We start from the raw sequence: 19,917 nt of genomic DNA on the forward strand, positions 1-19,917 counted from the left end.
TCGAATTCTTGACAGACGTGCGAACGTGGATGTGTAGTTTTCAGACGCCATCAAATATTGTGGAGTTTTCTGTGAAAAAAATTGATATGGTCAGAGGGTAGTAAAAGTATGAACAGAAAAAAATATATACATATATACAAATGCAGAGTTGCTTTTGATCTCTCTTTCGTCAATGCTGTTTATTGTGCGTCGGAACGACAATTTTCAAGCATAAAAACCAAATTTTTTTCCTAAGGGTTCTTAGTATTCTTATGAGAATTTTTACCGTCCCAGTGCTTAAACACCAAATAATACGCACTCTGCACGTGGACAAGAGGATGTAGGTGATTCCAATGAGTAGGACCAGACCTAATATTGCAAAAGTGAGGGTCTTGTACCATTGCAAGAATACTGCACCTATATGGGTGAAATCTGGCCATTGTAGCTCTGAGTAAGATGCTGATTCACCTTGTATCCATTGTTGCACTGACCCCTGTTCTGAAGCTGTGAACTTGAGAATACCAGCTATTTCTACCGAGGTGACAACCCACAAGAGACCCGAACAAACGAAGTTTACTCGCGCTCTCGAAATGCTAAATCGTAATTCTGAGAGGACACCTGTGCTATTGCATGGTATCGTGAAACTTGCTTGTTTGCATTGAACTTCAGCTTGGGTATTGTCGCGGGAGGAAATGCATGTGGCCATTGTTGCAGCTCCCTTCGCGCAGCCATAGCAACCTACTAGATCGGTGACCGAGAGCTGACAGATTGCTTCATCTACCAAGATGACGGGATCGATATTGTCTTGAAGGCTCATTATTATTTCTGAAGTCACCATGTGGAGCACGCGTGCCTGTACTTTTGAGGTAGGGTGCTGTCGGAACGATAGTAAAAGAAATATTGCTGGCTATTCGTTTTTAACGTTATTGAACCATTGACCAATAGGGAAATCCTTACATTTAGAATTGGCTTTAGCTTCGGTTGGCATGCATACACAGTCTTCAAAGACTTCGCAGCTCATTGTTTGCGCATTGTCACGGTTAAAACATCTGAGCGCAGGTATTGCATTAGTTTTTCAGACAGCAGTGTGTTTGCCGTCTGATATGAATCGGATATTGAGCAGTGGAATTGGTGGTACCGAAACTGAGCTGATAGTGAAAGTGAAAGACTTCCACCTAATAGGTACATTCGGCATCAGTTCTGTTGTGAAAGACGTAGTTTTTTCTGAATTCGGTCAATGTGAGTGATCTCGAGTTTAGCAGCTTCGGCCCATCTATTGCAGTGAAAGATCTCAAAAGTTTTGTTATTGATGTGTTGAAGGTAGATTCTATAAAACAAACATCCAGAACTTGGAAAAAAGCAATCGTTTCCTGGTTCTCCGCAGGATTCTACGCAAGCTGTATTGCTTGGATATTGGTTTCCTTCTGCAGGTTCGGGTATGATGCTTGATGAGTTTATTGACGCGCATTTGTCACCTGTACATGAGCCAGTATGGGAACAGCGCTTGCTATTCACTACTTTGTGGACAGTGTCTCTAATGAACATGTCTGTCTGTGGTTCGCAATTGAGGAGAAGTGATTTCCATTGAAGACGTACTTCATGTATGGATGTGTCACTCCGAGTAATTTTGTGGCAGGCTTCACGCTCGAAGAGGTTTATTTTAAACACCTCTGAGAGCTCAATCTGGCACGGTCCGAACCTATTATTTGTGCAGATGGTGGACCGATGCGTGAAGATATTGATGTGTTGGCACTGCTTTGCTGCCGGTATGATCGCTATCAAGGATATTGCTATGATTTCTGCTAGGAGTCTCTGTCGACTTCTGTCGGGAGTTTGACGTCGTCTGATCCTTCTGCAGTGGTCGAACAAGAACCTGACTGTGGCCCACAAAATATGTGCGGCTATTCTTATCGGTTTACCGACCACTAGTGGAACGTAGAGCAGTACGTAGCAGCTTGTGATTAGGAAATACAACAGGGTTGCTGTCCCTAGTATTGCACTTATTGACCAACATTCCGGGTTGAAGATATTGGCTGAACAAAAGGTGCAGGTTATTGTTTGACAGAATGAAGATGGGTGACACAGGATTTCGATAGTGTTTAGTTTTTCACTAAACTTCCACTGAACCAGGTGTTCATGGAGAATAGTATCTGGCGGAAAACTGATATTCTCATCGACGCGAGGATTATCGAACTGAACACAGTAATTCTCCGCATAGACTTCATACGGGATTCTATCGGAGGAAATAAGATGGATACCTTCTGAGACGCACTGTACTGAATGTATCGTTTCTTTGATTACTTCGCTCTTACTAGCAAGTATTGTAACACCCAGTGATAGTATCAGAGAGACTTGAAGTAATGTGGAAGCTTGCATGATGCGATGGGTTCTGTGTCCTCCTTTTCTTCGGTGTAGTTGATCTTCCGTCGTGGACGAAGATCATAGCGGTTATTGGGCTGCTGAGCTGTTCTTAATACTGGCGTGTTACGGTCTGAATGGTCTCTTTGTTGAGACGGTTCTGTTGATGCCTGTTCCTCTGATTTGGGCTTCTTCGAAATTTCTTTCGTGCTACTGCCGTTATCATCAAGTTCCAAAGGAACGAGTAGATTTGCCGGGTGCTTTATGAGGCGCTGCGATGGTAACCGTACTACTACCTCTCGAATTTTCCCTTCATTATTATTACTATTATTACTTACTATTACTATTATTATTACTTGGTGTATCACTCCATGTTTCCATGAGTGACGTGGTTGTAGAGAATCACATGTAAGTACCAGAGTTCCCAGCTCGGGTGTCCTTGAACAACGCTTTTCGTGACTCACCTCGCGAGTATGCTTTTCACGAAGAGCCGTTAGGTATTGTGCCTGCGAAGTATTCCAAAACATGTCCGTAAGTTTGCACGAGGCTTCTAAAGCTGCAATTGCTTGTCGTTTGGTGTTAATAGCTGCTGCCTCTATTGGTGGAAGATAATGGGGATCTTCTGATTCCGAGGTGAACCCCAACGGATACGATAACTGGATATCTCTTTGCTGAATATCTATAGAGTGCAGGATTTGATCGTTATTGAAATTGTTCGCGATGTAGGTAAGTGGGCGTGTATTGAGAAGTGCTTAAATTTCGACCACAATTGTGGAAAGTTCTTCCAGTGACACTATTGGGCTACAGAGAGTTTTGTGGAGCGAGTGCTTGACTGTCTTGATAAGCCTTTCGTAGAAACCTCTTCACCAGGAAGCATACGGCGTTAACTTCCTACTTCTCTCATAATAGCGGGGTCATTTCGTGCCGCTTTGATATTCTCTTGCAAAATAGTATTGTCTAAATCGAATGTAGGAGCGTTATCGCTTGTGATGGATCGAAGTACTCCTCTTCTAGCGAAAAATCGGCGCAGCATATTGAGAAAGGCGGTCGTGGTGAGATCCGATACCACGTCCAAATGTATCATTTGTGTTACCATGCAAGTAAGAATTGCTCCGTAACATTTCGCTTGGCTGTTTGAGGTTGTTCTTATTGTGAAGGGTCCGAAGTAATCGAGTCCCACATGTTGGAAAGGAGCAGACCTGATGACTCTTTCCTTAGGTAAATCTCCTTGAGTGGGATAGCGATATGGAAGGTTATTGAATCGTTGACATTGTATGCACTTCCGAATTATCCCTGTTACCTGAGAATGTATCTTTGGGATCCAAAAGTGTTGCCGAATGAGTGCGACAGTGTGATTTATACCCGGATACTCTCTTTGGTGATAGTCCCGGATTATAGTCTCCGCCAGAAAGGATTGCTGAAGAATGATGACAGGATATTTGGCACTATCTTCTAGTTGTGCTTTACCCAGACGTCGATGACAGCGTAAGACGCCTCCATAATCTGGCTGTATATTGGGATGGTGGAGAGAACGCACTATTTGCTCTGTGATGTGGATATTTTGATGGTTCTTTATGAGAAATTTTCCTGATAATTGAACCTCCGGTCCACTCAAAGGTATTGAATCCAGTGGATACTGCACATTGTCGAAGAGCATGATTTTATTGATTCGCGTGATATTGAGTTTCGCTGCAGCTACTAGGGAGAAGCGTAACGTGTATGCAAGCACACGTTTCGCCTTAGTCCAAGTCCGAACTTGGCCATATTTGATCAAGTCCAGATCGTCTTCTGAAGAAGACTTCTTACTGACCGTCAACATCTCATTGAATTGTTCGTAGGCGAAACTGGGGAGTTCATCACCTATGTCCTCTGTCGTCATGATGAAGGATTTATTGTTTTCGGGTCAGTCTGAGGGTGGTAATTCCAAGAATTGAGGGCCTGTCCACCAAAAATGCGTAGTGAACTCATCTTTGGATGGGCCTCTTGTCCCACAATCGGCGGGATTATCATGAGAGGCCACATAACCGAATCGGACCAAAAGGTGCAAATTGAAAAAGTACGAATTGGTGAGACGCATTGCTAATGTCATTGCATTAAGCTCCAATTTGGGTAATGTATATTGTACCTGGATCGATGGAAGTTTCGATTTGGCCATAATGAGATTTGCGCGATTATCTTGGTATAGGTATACGCAAGCGGCTATCGTGTTGGAACTGGCATCGGAAAATGTCACCAAGAGGTTTGTACTTCCTTTTGGTGCTAAGAACCGAGGTAAGTTCTTCTCGAACCCGGAAATAAAATTGGTAATTTGATGCCACTCCTGTTGTTTATCAGCGGGGAGTGGAGTATCCCAATCATATTGTTGCCTCCATAAGTCTCGAAGGAAGACTTTTGCTTGGTGAAGGAGTGAGACTAACCATCCGAGTGGATCGTAGATTGCTGCGATCGTGCCCATCACGCGTCTTTTCGTGACGTCCGAGTGTATTGGTGGGTGACAAGAAAGTTGGATCATATCTCGAGACTCATCCCATACAATTCCTAGCACTTTGGGACACTGTTGCGTCGACTTGTCACTTTCTTTTATTACCTCCATTAGACGGGTATTGTTTGAAGTGAGTTCCCGTAGGTCCATGTAAATCTCTTGAAACAGTTGTTTTGACTTATCATAAATATTGACGGCATCCTCCAGTGTATCGGTTGTCAGGATTAAGTTGTCGACGTATGAGTTCTTCTTTATTTTTTGGCACAAAGGTGCTTCTTCGGTATGGTTGTCGAGATGATAGTACGTTGTCCCTGCCAGCAGGAATGGAGACGACTTGATTCCGAATGTAACCCTGGTGAATCTGAACGTTTGGATATTGTCCAGTGTAGGAGACGAGTTATGGTCTCTAAGCCAGAGACATCGAGTTGCATCACGATCTACTTTTTGTAGTCGTACTTGTAGAGAAGTCTTCTCTACATCTGATATTATTGCGATTTGTCCGATTCTGAAACGAAGTAGTATATCGTACAGAGACGGAAGTATTACCGGTCCTCTATAGAGTACGTCGTTCAATGAGGGCACCCTTTATAGTGTGCCGACGCATCGAAGACTATCCGTAGCTTGGTTGTCGCTTTGTTCGGAGTAAAGACGGGCTGATGAGAGATGTAGTGGACTTTATTTCCTTGGGTTTGTGCTGTTTCGTCCACTATTTTGATTATATTGTTAACCAGTTGTTCTTGGAACACGTTATATTGATTCAGAATGTTGACATCCTTTCGTAATGAAGCCCATACGCTGACTAGACGTTTCTGGGCGAGTGCTTTATTGTCCGGAAGGTATTGATATCGCTCTTTCCAAGGAAGGCGGACGTAGTATCCGTCTTCTCTCCGTTGGATTGTCTGGTTGAAGGATTTCTAAACTTTTTCGTCTAGTGCAGCACGAACCTCTTTCTCGGTATTGCCGAATTCTTCAGTCCCAGCTTTATCCATTGTCCAATACTGATCCCATTTCTCCCTTTCTTCTTGTCATCTGACACTGTAGCTCTTATCGTATTGACTTGAGTTTCACCAGCATCATCCATGGACCAGGTACTATCCCAGTGACTGATGTCATTTACATAAGGAGAAACTTAACTCAGTTGAGATGTCATTGACTGAGCCGTTTTGGATGTTATTGACTTCGCTTTTCCTGATATTATGGGTCCTAGCTTGGTTGGCAAAAGATAAAATCCTGATGGCAAGGGTACTGCTGATTTGTCGCACCTCATAAACGACCACAAGTGATCACATCCTAGGATTATGAGAGATCTAGTGAATGCAGAGTTCCTTCGTCATCCCATCCTTCCAATGTGACTAGCGCACACTTTTCTTGCTTAGTTTTTTTCGATTCAAACGTGTACAGTCTAATTGTCTTATGTTCGAGTACAGGAAGGTGTAACTTTGCTGCAAGTGAACTGTCGATGAATGAGGTTTCCGCTCCGGTATCGATGAGAACATCTACCTTGGATATGGCTTTTGTCTCATTCTCCATCACAGTGATCCGGTGGACCCGTCGCACCCCCTTCTCTGCTATCTGGCGCCAGTGGACCCGCTGCACCCGCTTCTATAGGTATCTGACGCGTGTGGACCCGTCGCACCCGCTTCTATAGGTATCTTACGCCTGTGGACCCTTCGCACCCTCTTCTATAGGTATCTGGCGCCGGCGCTCCAATCTGACGCCGGTGGACCCGTCGCACCCGCTTCTATAGGTATCTTACGCCTGTGGACCCTTCGCACCCTCTTCTATAGGTATCTGGCGCCGGCGCTCCAATCTGACGCCGGTGGACCCGTCGCACCCGCTTCTCTAAGTATCTGGCGCCGGTGCACCCGTCGCACCCGCTTCTCTAAGTATCTGACACCGGTGGACCCGTCGCACCCGCTTCTCTAAGTATCTGGCGCCGGTGCACCCGTCGCACCCGCTTCTCTAAGTATCTGACACCGGTGGGCCCGTTGCACCCCTTTATATAGGTATCTGGCGCCTGTGGACCAGTCGCACCCGCTTCTCTAAGTATCTGGCTCCGGCGCTCCAATCTGACGCCGGTGGACCCGTCGCACACCTTTCTCTAGGTATCTGGCGCCTGTGGACCCGTCGCACCCACTTCTCTAGCTATCTGGCGCCCGTGGACCCGTCGCACCCGCTTCTCTAAGTATCTGACACCGGTGGGCCCGTTGCACCCCTTTCTATAGGTATCTGGCGCCGGTGGACCCGTCGCACACCTTTCTATAGGTATCTGGCGCCTGTGGACCCGTCGCACCCCCTTCTATAGCTATCTGGCGCCCGTGGACCCGTCGCACCCGCTTCTCTAAGTATCTGACACCGGTGGGCCCGTTGCACCCCTTTCTATAGGTATCTGGCGCCTGTGGACCCTTCGCACCCTCTTCTATAGGTATCTGGCGCCGGCGCTCCAATCTGACGCCGGTGGACCCGTCGCACCCGCTTCTATAGGTATCTTACGCCTGTGGACCCGTCGCACCCTTTCTCTAGGTATCTGGCGCCTGTGACGGTATCTGGCGCCGGCGCTCCAATCTGACGCCGGTGGATCCGTAGCACCGGCTTCTATAGGTATCTGGCGCCTGTGGACCCTTCGCACCCTCTTCTATAGGTATCTGGCGCCGGCCGCTCCAATCTGGACGCCGGTGGACCCGTCGCACCCCCTTCTCTAGGTATCTGGCGCCGGTGGACCCGTCGCACCCGCTTCTCTAAGTATCTGACACCGGTGGACCCGTCGCACCCGCTTCTCTAGGTATCTGGCGCCGGTGGACCCGTCGCACCCGCTTCTCTAAGTATCTGACACCGGTGGGCCCGTTGCACCCCTTTCTATAGGTATCTGGCGCCTGTGGACCCGTCGCACCCGCTTCTCTAAGTATCTGGCTCCGGCGCTCCAATCTGACGCCGGTGGACCCGTCGCACACCTTTCTCTAGGTATCTGGCGCCTGTGGACCCGTCGCACCCACTTCTCTAGCTATCTGGCGCCCGTGGACCCGTCGCACCCGCTTCTCTAAGTATCTGACACCGGTGGGCCCGTTGCACCCCTTTCTATAGGTATCTGGCGCCGGTGGACCCGTCGCACACCTTTCTATAGGTATCTGGCGCCTGTGGACCCGTCGCACCCCTTTCTATAGGTATCTGGCGCCCGTGGACCCGTCGCACCCGCTTCTCTAAGTATCTGACACCGGTGGGCCCGTTGCACCCCTTTCTATAGGTATCTGGCGCCTGTGGACCCGTCGCACCCCCTTCTATAGCTATCTGGCGACCGTGGACCCGTCGCACCCCTTTCTCTAAGCATCTGACACCGGTGGGCCCGTCGCACCCCTTTCTATAGGTATTTGGCGCCTGTGGACCCGGCGCATACCTTTCTCTAGGTATCTGGCGCCTGTGGACCCGTCGCACCCCCTTCTCTAGCAATCTGGCACCCGTGGACCCGTTGCACCCCTTTCTCTAAATATCTGACACCGGTGGGCCCGTTGCACCCCTTTCTATAGGTATCTGGCGCCTGTGGACCCGTCGCACACCTTTCTCGAGGTATCTGGTGCCTGTGGAACTGTCGCAGCCGCTTCTATAAGTATCTGGCGCCGGCGCTCCAATCTGGCGCCGGTGGACCCGTCGCACACCTTTCTCTAGGTATCTGGCGCCTGTGGACCCGTCGCACCCCCTTCTCTAGCTATCCGGTGCCCGTGGACCCGTCGCACACCTTTCTCTAGGTATCTGGCGCCTGTGGACCCGTCGCACCCGCTTCTCTAAGTATCTGGCGCCGGTGGGCCCGTTGCACCCCTTTCTATAGGTATCTGGCGCCTGTGGACCCGTCGCACACCTTTCTCTAGGTATCTGGCGCCTGTGGACCCGTCGCACCCCCTTCTATAGCTATCTGGCGCCCGTGGACCCGTCGCACCCCTTTCTCTAGGTATCTGGCGCCTGTGGACCCGTCGCACACCTTTCTCTAAGCATCTGACACCGGTGGGCCCGTCGCACCCCTTTCTATAGGTATCTAGCGCCTGTGGACCCGTCGCACCCCCTTCTCTAGCTATTTGGTGCCCGTGGACCCGTCGCACCCGCTTCTCTAGGTATCTGGCGCCTGTGGACCCGTCGCACCCGCTTCTCTAAGTGTCTGGCGCCGGTGGACCCGTCACACACGCTTCTCTAGGTATCTGGCGCCTGTGGACCCGTCGCACCCCCTTCTATAGCTATCTGGCGCCCGTGGACCCGTTCGCCACCTTTCTCTAGCATCTGACACCGTGGGTTCGTGCACCCCTTTCTATAGGTATCTGGCGCCTGTGGACCCGTCGCACCCCCTTCTCTAGCTATTTGGTGCCCGTGGACCCGTCACACACGCTTCTCTAGGTATCTGGCGCCGGTGGACCCGTCGCACCGAATTTCGTGACTGACACAAACACACACATGCGTGACAGACTAAGCCCATTTCAAAGCATGATCATGATAATCACGACCGCAGGAACTCATATCAACGAAAGATTGTAATCAAGAAGTTGAGGTCACCTGTTTAGTAGGAAACATGAGGTTCTCTTTTCCGTATTGGTTTTGATTGAAGAAATACCTTTTCTATTATAGGGCACTTGGAGTTGAGAGAAATGCAACACAATCTGTTGCTCAGCCAGCAATGTCGGCTCCAGAGCCCCCTGGTAAGCGTCAGAGTATTTCGCTCTGTTAATTTTTAGTAATTTCTTTATGGAGCATAATTTTTTGGTGTTTGGATCATTAGGTACTTTTTACCTCCTTCCCTTAATGCAATAGCTAGATTTCGTTAAACTAGAATCTAACCAGTAACTGGGTTCCTACAGTTCTTTCCATTCACTAGCGACAAATTGGCATCACAAGGTTTTCGGAAGTAGTTACTTGCACTCTGGTACGCCATTAATTATCATAAAATAAAACATTAAATTAGAAATCAGTTAGACAACTGTAGATGCTTCAATCACGTACATCTAGAGACCCTTCTTCTTTTCGTATCGAACACTTGACTAGAATAGAATAGCTATTCAGCACCTGTTTTCTCGCGCGGACTGTTCATACCCGCCAATGAGAAACCTATAGAAATTTTCACTTTTATCTAAGCACTTCAACGGAATACTTACCATATGATTTTGTTATGCTTACATGCATACAACGAAAGTGCAAGTGGCTACCCTTTTCTATCTTTCGCGTTTCTAAAATCTAAGCAAAAAACCAAACTGAAAAGGCAAGGCGTGCTTACAGAACACTTGATAATGACAGAAGTCTATAGGCTATGCTCAAAAAGGTCAAAAATTTCAAACACTTCTTGAAATATGTTTAAAAAACGTGTGATCGTGATCATTGATTGATTGTAATATCTAAGCCCCGCCCATCCATCACCACATCACTGAGGTCATGTTTCGTGTTTGTGTTGCAATAACGTGATAGAATTAGGAAGATTTAAAGAACAAAAAGACGACAGTGTAGCAAGTGGAAAAAGACGTAAAAAATAAAAGTGCTAGAAATGAAGAAATAACGTAGAAGATTTGTACAAGAAAAAAACAACATCAGAAAGCAGTAAATGAAGCTGAAAATTGAAAACGTTCCAAAACAAAAGTTGGAAGGTGTAGAAACGAGAATCTGGATTTTTAAAGTTGTAGATTTGTTATTCGGAAAAAACTATATAGAACTATATAGATGTATATTTGTATTTATACAGACTATTTAAAAAGGGTAAAGGATAAAGTCACTGGCGTATCAGTCCACTTGGGATGCGCCAACGCGTTTTACTGGAATTTGTAATCGTTGAGGTATTTCGAACGCGTGTTGGCCTATACAATGACTTGCGGGGGCCAGCCGATTATCAAGTCAGTTTTTATCCTCCCAGACAGGTCTGGTACCAATTTGTCGACCCCGGAGGCAGCACTAGGGCGGATTCGAATCCTCGACCTTGTGGCTACAACGGACCTCTAACCGACTCTAAGCGCCACACCCGCCTCTTACACTTATACAGACTTGATTACCTTGATTACCTTGACTCCCGTTGATCTTCGAACTGGTCGAGCGGGCGCCAGTAATTCTTCCATTTGTTCCGATCGCGTGCCAGAGTAGCCCAGTGGTTCCTCCTTTCGCGTGGGACACGAATAGCATCATATTTTTCTTTGAAGGACTTCGTGAAGAAATCTGACCATCGGGTCGGCGGTCTTCCTGTAGTGCGCTTAATATCGCGGGGAACCCAGTCGCTCACGGCTCTGGTCCAACGGTTGTCATTAAAGCGCATCACGTGTCCGGCCCACCTTTTTTTTACTTTTCTTGGCAAATGCGGCGGCGTCTCTAATCTTCGATCGCGTAGGAGAGAACTTCGAATCCCGTCCCTCACTTGCGTGAAACGAGATACTCCTAGCATCACTCTCTCAATTGCGCGTTCAATGACGCTCACCGCGTTTTCTTCCTGCTTGCGAAATGCCCAGGTTTCCGGAGCATAGGTCAAAGCAGGAAGTACGGTGGTGTTGAAGAGGTGAGCACGGAGCCGGATGTTCCTGGTCTTCTTCACTACATCCTCTATGCTCTTGTACGAAGCCGCTCGTCTCCTCCTGCCCAGCTCGGGGATCAGGTCGTTCATCATGTTTAGTTCCCAACCCAGATAAACGTAGCTGGTGCATTCGGATATGTTCGTTCCGTTGAGCGTGAATGGGGCATCCAAGACCCATCCGTTCCGCATGAACATCGTCTTTTGTAAATTCAGCTGAAGACCGATGCATCCACATGTTTCGTCGAATTCGGTCAGCATTCGTTCCGCTTGGCTGATGCTAGGTGACATCAGTACGATGTCATCAGCATAGCGCAAATGGTGTAGCTGCCGACCATCAACCTTCACTCCCATGTTGTCCCGTTCCAACTTTCGCATTGCGTTCTCGAGGGTGGCTGTGAATATTTTGGGTGAAATTGTATCACCCTGTCGGACCCCCCTCTTCACGTCAATGATGATGTTCTTGTAGAATGGCAAAATTCCGGTCGTGAAGTTACTGTACAACTCTCGAAGTACCTTCATGTACTGAGTAGGGACGCCTTGGTTGTCCAAGGCTTCCACGACCGCTTCCGTCTCAACTGAGTCAAAGGCCTTCTTCAAGTCGATGAAAGTGAGACAGAGCGGCATCTTGTACTCTCGTGATACCTCGATGAGTTTCGAAACAGTGTAAATGTGGTCAATCGTGCTGAATCCTTTTCGAAACCCTGCTTGCTCGCATGGCTGTCCTTCATCCAGGACTTTTTCAATCCTATTAAGGATCACTCTTGTAAAGAGCTTGTAGATGACGGACAGTAGGCAGATTGGACGATAGTTGCCGATGTCATGTGGATCTCCCTTTTTATACAACAACACGGTCTTGCTGGTCTTCCACTGTTTAGGAACCCTGCATTCCGACAGATAACGTGTAAAGAGCCTCGCCAGGGTGTTGATGAGTACTGGCGGAAGGCTCTTCAGGTGTTCTGGTCTTATTCTATCGGGACCGGGTGCCGTTTCTTACCGACATGGTAGCATGTCGTATTTCGGACGGGAGAACCTCTGGAATGACTTGTCCATCTTCCCTCAGATGGTGAGGAGACAAATGGACATGGCTGTCGAAGAGATCAGAGTAGAAGTCGTAGATGATTTTCTCCATCCCCCTTCTCGATGCAATGGCTGTTCCGTTTGGGTTCCGGAGAGCAGTCATCCTCGTCTTGCGACTGACGAAGTCTCGACGGGCATGGCGGATGCTTTTCCCCGCCTCTGCAGCTTCAGCCAGCACTTCTGCTCTCCTCTCTTTAAGGTCTTCCTTTATCGCCTCTCTGCAAAGCCTTGCGAGCTCGGACGTGAGTTCTTGGTTCCCTGCGGCTCGTGCTGCTCCACGCTGGCGTATCAGCTCAAGAGTTTCAAGAGACAGGCGTCTCTTGGTCGTTTTAAAACTCTCAGCCTTCTTCGCACAGTCGTGAAGGTGTTCAACGAGCCGGTCATATTCCTCGTCGATGTTGTCCATTGCGGAATCTTCCCAAAAGCCGGCTAACGTAGCGAAGAGATCCCAGTTGATGATAGTTCTGGGATTTCTCCCTCTGAACTTGGCGGCTTTCTCTGCTCTCCTTGTGAAGGAAAATCTTCCTCGAAGGAGGCGATGGTCCGATCCCGTATTGAACTTTGGTACAACAGCGACGTCCGTCAGACAAAACCTTTTATTGACAATAATATGGTCTATTTCATTACGGTACCCTCCACCGGGTGACTCCCACGTCCAACGTAGAGAGGAGGGCTTCTGGAATTGCGAGTTCCCATGGATGGTTTTAGTCGTCATGATGAACTCGGAGAGCCTCTCCCCCTGGTCGTTCCATTGTAGGCCGTGGGTCCCGATGTGAAGTTCCTCCTGCGTTCTTCTTGGGCCAACTTTGGCGTTAAAATCGCCAATTATGACCTTGTAGAAGGCTCGTGATCTTCTCGGTAGAACTTCTCCAGGTCCATATAGAAAGCTTCGACTTCTTCCTCGTAGCTTGATGTTGGAGCGTAAGCGACGAAGATAGTCAAAGCCGGTGTGGGACCACATCTTCTCATCCGCAGACGTCCGATTCGGGTCGTGAGTTGTTCGAAAGAGTCGATGTTCTGTGCCATACTCGTGTTGACGAGGACGCCAACTCCACCAACACCTCTACTGTCGCATGTCCCTAAGAACAGTTCTTCTCCAGTTTCAAATACAGCGTTGAGAGAGTGACGTCGTCTCGTCTCGGTCAGTCCGATGACGTCGTACTTGATCTTCTTGGCTTGCACCATCAGATCTTCGATGGCCGCTTCCGATGCAAGCGTGCGTGCGTTATAAGTACAGATCGTCATCCTAATCCTTTTCCGTTTCGGTAGCCTACATGACTCCTGCAACCCCGTCCTACCTGGCGCTACCGTACCAGGCTTTCTACCGGAGTCAGGAGACTCTTTTCTATTACTGTTTTTTGCATGAAATTTAAAAAATATACATATATATATTATATATGTATATATATATATATATATATATATGTATACAAGTCTGATCGTCCGGCTTACGCCGGACTCTCAGACTTTGTGTGGTGTTCGCTTCGCTCACTTTCATCAACTAACCAAAATATACTTTTAAATTGAAATTCAAAAATTAGTGGTAGTGATATTTTCTGTAAATAATAAGAGTTCTGTTTTCATGTTGTTTTGTTATTTTCTTCTTTCTTTTTTAATGTATATAAAGACAAAAAATTTCATAGTTTTTTCTAAACGCGTCAGTTCTACATTTTGAGAATATTCAAACTTTAGCTTCAAACACTACTTCGGTTCGAATATAATATATACACAATTTTAAAGCATTACGCGAAGAATGGGTGTTCTCCCTATTTTCCTCAACAGCTATCAAGGAATGATGTTTAACATAAAATAATGTGAAGATCATCGTACTGATAAAGGTAACGTTCTTTGTCAAATTATGTAAGCTGTTGGCTACTATTTAAGCAGCCGGTTTCATTCGTGTTTCCACTTTCTGAGGAGCACAATACCAAGCTGAGGCAAACGTGCAAGGAAACAAACGCACGGAGGAGTCATAAAGGTGATGAACAACGCGCGCAGTAGCCACGGGTATCAAACGGCTGCAACGTGCCATTTAACTTCTGCGACACGCAAAAAAAAAATTACTGCAAAATAATACTGTACAACAGTTCCACGCTGTCCGTCGCACCCAATTTTACAGCTTTCGGGTTTTCAATGTGCTCCCCTCGCTTGCACAACTCTTCTTACTGCTGAACAGCACTTCTACTGAAATTACTCTGACCCTAAAGGTTTTTTAAATCAAAATTTCCGTTAACTGTTCCAGAATACCACACATATGTAGTAGAATGTAGGATGTAGAACATAAGCAACATGTGGATTTATTAAAAAAAAAGACAGAAACGAAACAAAATAGTATATCGAAAAGTTTATTCGTTCAAAGTAATGTTGACCATTTTACCTGAAACAAAAGAGCGACACTGTGAGCAACTCTCCACGTATTTAGGTTGTGGAAAAGTTTACAAATGAGCAGGAACAAAATCTTCGTAATCGACCATTTTCTTTGCCTTAGAAATACCCGAAAGAGACTGCAAGTCACTATTTTCTCTTCACTCATTTTCTTTGGGCCTAAGAAGGTCAATAGGGTTATATAAGAGTAATAGGTTTTTCCGAAGTCTTTTCTTTTTTCGAGTAATAGGTTTTTTCATGAGAACAGGACTTTTCGGTACACTGTCACCTTTCGGTACACTGTCACCACTCTTTTCATTTAGGAGCACGCTTCATGAAATGTCTAGGAGTAGCGAGTTTTCTTCTTTAAAATTTCTGACAAATATAGTAGAAACCTACTGAACGCCATGTAGTGAAATATATCATGAGAACAGGACTTTTCGGTACACTGTCACCACACTTTTCGGTATCCACTGATAAGTAAAGTTCCATCGTCAAATCGCGCAAACTTTTAGCTCAAAACACTCATTCGTTTTCGTTCTCTACACAGTGTAGACACGATTTGAAAGTGGTATTCGAAGAATGGGTTTTCCTGTTGTTTCTCCCTAACAGTTACGGCAGAATAATGTTTAACATGAAATGACGTGGACAACATCATCGTACTGATAAAGATAGCGTTCCACGTCAGATCACATAAACAGCGTGCTACTATTTAAGCAGCTGTTTGAACGTGTATATCCAGTTTCTGAGGAACAGCGGAGCCGAGTAGGTGGAGCGCAACGCCGAAAGTGGTTACAACTATAAAACTTTTACAACGTCCCTAGCTTTACGACGCCGGCACACCAACTCGACGCCATTGGACCCGTCACACCCCCTTCTAAAGGTATCTATCATCGGTGCACCAACTCTACGCCATTGGACCCGTCGTACCCCCTTCTATAGGTATTTGGTGCCGGTGGACCCGTCGCACCCCCTTCTATAGCAATCCGACGCTGTGGACCCGTCGCACCTCCTATAGGTATCCGACGTCGTGGGACCCGTCGCACCCCCTTCTAAGGCTATCTGGCGCCGATGGACCCGTCGCACCCCCTTCTATAGGTATCCGACGCCGATGGACCCGTCGCACCCCCTTCTAAGGCTATCTGGCGCCGATGGACCCGTCGCACCCCCTTCTAAGGCTATCTGGCGCCGATGGACCCGTCGCACCCCCTTCTATAGGTATCCGACGTCGTTGGACCCGTCGCACCCCCTTCTAAGGCTATCTGGCGCCGATGGACCCGTCGCACCCCCTTCTAAGGCTATCTGGCGCCGATGGACCCGTCGCACCCCCTTCTATAGGTATCCGACGCCGATGGACCCGTCGCACCCCCTTCTAAGGCTATCTGGCGCCGATGGACCCGTCGCACCCCCTTCTAAGGCTATCTGGCGCCGATGGACCCGTCGCACCCCCTTCTATAGGTATCCGACGTCGTTGGACCCGTCGCACCCCCTTCTATAGTATCCGAGCTCGATGGACCCGTCGCACCCCCTTCTAAGGCTATCTGGCGCCGATGGACCCGTCGCACCCCCTTCTATAGGTATCCGACGTCGTTGGACCCGTCGCACCCCCTTCTAAGGCTATCTGGCGCCGATGGACCCGTCGCACCCCCTTCTAAGGCTATCTGGCGCCGATCGACCCGTCGCACCCCCTTCTATAGGTATCCGACGCCGTGGACCCGTCGCACCCCCTTCTAAGGCTATCTGGCGCCGATGGACCCGTCGCACCCCCTTCTAAGGCTATCTGGCGCCGATGGACCCGTCGCACCCCCTTCTATAGGTATCCGACGCCGTTGGACCCGTCGCACCCCCTTCTAAGGCTATCTGGCGCCGATGGACCCGTCGCACCCCCTTCTAAGGCTATCTGGCGCCGATGGACCCGTCGCACCCCCTTCTATAGGTATCCGACGTCGTTGGACCCGTCGCACCCCCTTCTAAGGCTATCTGGCGCCGATGGACCCGTCGCACCCCCTTCTATAGGTATCCGACGTCGTTGGACCCGTCGCACCCCCTTCTAAGGCTATCTGGCGCCGATGGACCCGTCGCACCCCTTCTATAGTATCGACGCCGATGGACCCGTCGCACCCCCTTCTATAGGTATCGGGCGCCGATGGACCCGTCGCACCCCCTTCTATAGGTATCCGACGCCGATGGACCCGTCGCACCCCCTTCTAAGGCTATCTGGCGCCGATGGACCCGTCGCACCCCCTTCTATAGGTATCCGACGCCGATGGACCCGTCGCACCCCCTTCTAAGGCTATCTGGCGCCGATGGACCCGTCGCACCCCCTTCTATAGGTATCCGACGTCGTTGGACCCGTCGCACCCCCTTCTAAGGCTATCTGGCGCCGATGGACCCGTCGCACCCCCTTCTAAGGCTATCTGGCGCCGATGGACCCGTCGCACCCCCTTCTATAGGTATCCGGCGCCGATGGACCCGTCGCACCCCCTTCTATAGGTATCTGGCGCCGATGGACCCGTCGCACCCCTTCTATAGGCTATCTGGCGCCGATGGACCCGTCGCACCCCCTTCTAAGGCTATCTGGCGCCGATGGACCCGTCGCACCCCCTTCTATAGGTATCTGGCGCCGATGGACCCGTCGCACCCCCTTCTATAGGTATCCGACGCCGTTGGACCCGTCGCACCCCCTTCTATAGGTATCCGACGCCGATGGACCCGTCGCACCCCCTTCTAAGGCTATCTGGCGCCGATGGACCCGTCGCACCCCCTTCTATAGGTATCCGACGTCGTTGGACCCGTCGCACCCCCTTCTATAGGCTATCCGACGCCGATGGACCCGTCGCACCCCCTTCTATAGGCTATCTGGCGCCGATGGACCCGTCGCACCCCCTTCTAAGGCTATCTGGCGCCGATGGACCCGTCGCACCCCCTTCTATAGGTATCCGACGCCGATGGACCCGTCGCACCCCCTTCTATAGGTATCCGACGCCGATGGACCCGTCGCACCCCCTTCTATAGGCTATCTGGCGCCGATGGACCCGTCGCACCCCCTTCTAAGGCTATCTGGCGCCGATGGACCCGTCGCACCCCCTTCTATAGGTATCCGACGCCTGGACCCGTCGCACCCCCTTCTATAGGTATCCGGCGCCGATGGACCCGTCGCACCCCCTTCTAAGGCTATCTGGCGCCGATGGACCCGTCGCACCCCCTTCTATAGGTATCCGACGTCGTTGGACCCGTCGCACCCCCTTCTATAGGCTATCTGGCGCCGATGGACCCGTCGCACCCCCTTCTAAGGCTATCTGGCGCCGATGGACCCGTCGCACCCCCTTCTAAGGCTATCTGGCGCCGATGGACCCGTCGCACCCCCTTCTATAGGTATCCGACGTCGTTGGACCCGTCGCACCCCCTTCTAAGGCTATCTGGCGCCGATGGACCCGTCGCACCCCCTTCTATAGGTATCCGACGTCTTGGACCCGTCGCACCCCCTTTTAAGGCTATCTGGCGCCCATGGACCCGTCGCACCCCCTTCTATAGGTATTTGGATGCCGGTGGACCCGTCGCACCCCCTTCTATAGGTATCCGACGTCGTGGGACCCGTCGCACCCCCTTCTATAGGTATCCGACGCCGATGGACCCGTCGCACCCCCTTCTAAGGCTATCTGGCGCCGATGGACCCGTCGCACCCCCTTCTATAGGTATCCGACGTCTTGGACCCGTCGCACCCCCTTCTAAGGCTATCTGGCGCCGATGGACCCGTCGCACCCCCTTCTAAGGCTATCTGGCGCCGATGGACCCGTCGCACCCCCTTCTATAGGTATCCGACGTCTTGGACCCGTCGCACCCCCTTCTAACGCTATCTGGCGCCGATGGACCCGTCGCACCCCCTTCTAAGGCTATCTGGCGCCGATGGACCCGTCGCACCCCCTTCTATAGGTATCCGACGTCTTGGACCCGTCGCACCCCCTTCTAAGGCTATCTGGCGCCGATGGACCCGTCGCACCCCCTTCTATAGGTATCCGACGCCGTGGACCCGTCGCACCCCCTTCTAACGCTATCTGGCGCCGATGGACCCGTCGCACCCCCTTCTAAGGCTATCTGGCGCCGATGGACCCGTCGCACCCCCTTCTATAGGTATCCGACGCCGTGGACCCGTCGCACCGCCTTCTAACGCTATCTGGCGCCGATAGACCCGTCGCATCCCCTTCTATAGGTATCCGACGGCGATGGACCCGTCGCACCCCCTTCTATAGGTATCCGACGCCGGTGGACCTCTTCACACCTCATTTTATAGCTTCCTAGCTTCGAGGCATTAACTCGACGCCGGTGGACCCGTCGCACCCCTCATTTTGAATTTCGTGACTGACACACACACACACACACACACACACAGACACACGTGACAGAATAAGCCCGTTATTATATAGTAGATATACATATATAATATATATATACATGCATACATATATATACATATATATATATAATATATGATCATGATATATAATAACGAGCTTAGTCCGTGTGTGTGTATGTGTGTGTGTGTGTGTTTGTCTGTGTGTCACGAAATTCGAAAATGGGGGTGCGACGGGTCCACCCGGCGTCGGATTGGTGCGCTGGGGTCAGATACCTATGGAAGGATGTGCGACGGGTCCACCGGCGTCAGATACCTAGAGAAAGGGGTGGGACGGGTCCACCGGCGCCAGATAGGTATAGAAGAGAGTGCGACGGGTCCACCGGCGCCAGATACTTATAGAAGGGGGTGGGACGGCCCCACTGGCGTTGCACTAGCGCGCGGCGCCAGATACCTAAAGAAGCGGGTGCGACGGGTCCACCGGCGCCAGATACCTATGGAAGCGTGTGCGACGGGCCCACAGGCGCCAGATACCTATAGAAGGGGTGCGACTGGTCCACCGGCGCCAGATACCTATAGAAAGGGGTGCGACGGGTCCACTGGCGCCAGATACCTATGGAAGCGTGTGCGACGGGTACACCGGCGTCGCTGGACCCGGTCATTGGTGCGCAATAACTTAGTGTGCACGACGTAAAAGATAAATGGTTGCAGCAGTTTCATAGCCGTGAACACTGGGCGCTTTTCTCTTCACCTTTATGACTCCTCCGTGTGTATATTTCCTTCTTC

General features: G+C 49.8%; 4 protein-coding genes across 7 annotated transcripts; all 4 read right to left on the reverse strand.

Annotated features, from left to right (window-relative positions):
• Positions 1-2,321: 2,321 nt before the first annotated feature.
• RB195_018588 (uncharacterized protein) lies at positions 2,322-4,216 on the reverse strand (the record flags this gene model as incomplete). 2 transcript variants are annotated; one of them, XM_064186093.1, is made up of 2 exons in its annotated part: positions 2,322-3,008; positions 3,233-4,216. In XM_064186093.1, 2 exons carry the CDS (start codon positions 4,214-4,216, stop codon positions 2,322-2,324), a joined length of 1,671 nt encoding a protein of 556 aa, XP_064041973.1. The 2 variants fall into 2 exon arrangements, with proteins under 2 accessions (XP_064041973.1, XP_064041974.1); XM_064186092.1 differs by having other exon boundaries at positions 3,233-4,156.
• A 24-nt stretch (positions 4,217-4,240) lies between these two features.
• On the reverse strand, positions 4,241-5,900 carry RB195_018589 (uncharacterized protein; the record flags this gene model as incomplete). 2 transcript variants are annotated; one of them, XM_064186095.1, is made up of 3 exons in its annotated part: positions 4,241-5,324; positions 5,402-5,704; positions 5,764-5,900. In XM_064186095.1, the coding sequence occupies 3 exons, from the start codon at positions 5,898-5,900 to the stop codon at positions 4,241-4,243; spliced, it is 1,524 nt and encodes a 507-aa protein (XP_064041976.1). The 2 variants fall into 2 exon arrangements, with proteins under 2 accessions (XP_064041976.1, XP_064041975.1); XM_064186094.1 differs by lacking the exon at positions 5,402-5,704.
• Positions 5,901-10,835: 4,935 nt separating this feature from the next.
• Positions 10,836-13,131, reverse strand: RB195_018590 (uncharacterized protein; the record flags this gene model as incomplete). Of its 2 annotated transcripts, none has more annotated exons than XM_064186096.1 (2): positions 10,836-12,219; positions 12,338-13,131. In XM_064186096.1, 2 exons carry the CDS (start codon positions 13,129-13,131, stop codon positions 10,836-10,838), a joined length of 2,178 nt encoding a protein of 725 aa, XP_064041977.1. The 2 variants fall into 2 exon arrangements, with proteins under 2 accessions (XP_064041977.1, XP_064041978.1); XM_064186097.1 differs by having other exon boundaries at positions 10,836-12,284; positions 12,334-13,131.
• A 110-nt stretch (positions 13,132-13,241) lies between these two features.
• Positions 13,242-13,661, reverse strand: RB195_018591 (uncharacterized protein; the record flags this gene model as incomplete). The annotated part of the gene is made up of 1 exon (XM_064186098.1): positions 13,242-13,661. One exon carries the CDS (start codon positions 13,659-13,661, stop codon positions 13,242-13,244), a length of 420 nt encoding a protein of 139 aa, XP_064041979.1.
• Between the last annotated feature and the right edge of the window lie 6,256 nt (positions 13,662-19,917).

Source organism: Necator americanus, chromosome II, assembly GCF_031761385.1.
Source record: "Necator americanus strain Aroian chromosome II, whole genome shotgun sequence".
Lineage (NCBI taxonomy): Eukaryota > Metazoa > Nematoda > Chromadorea > Rhabditida > Ancylostomatidae > Necator > Necator americanus.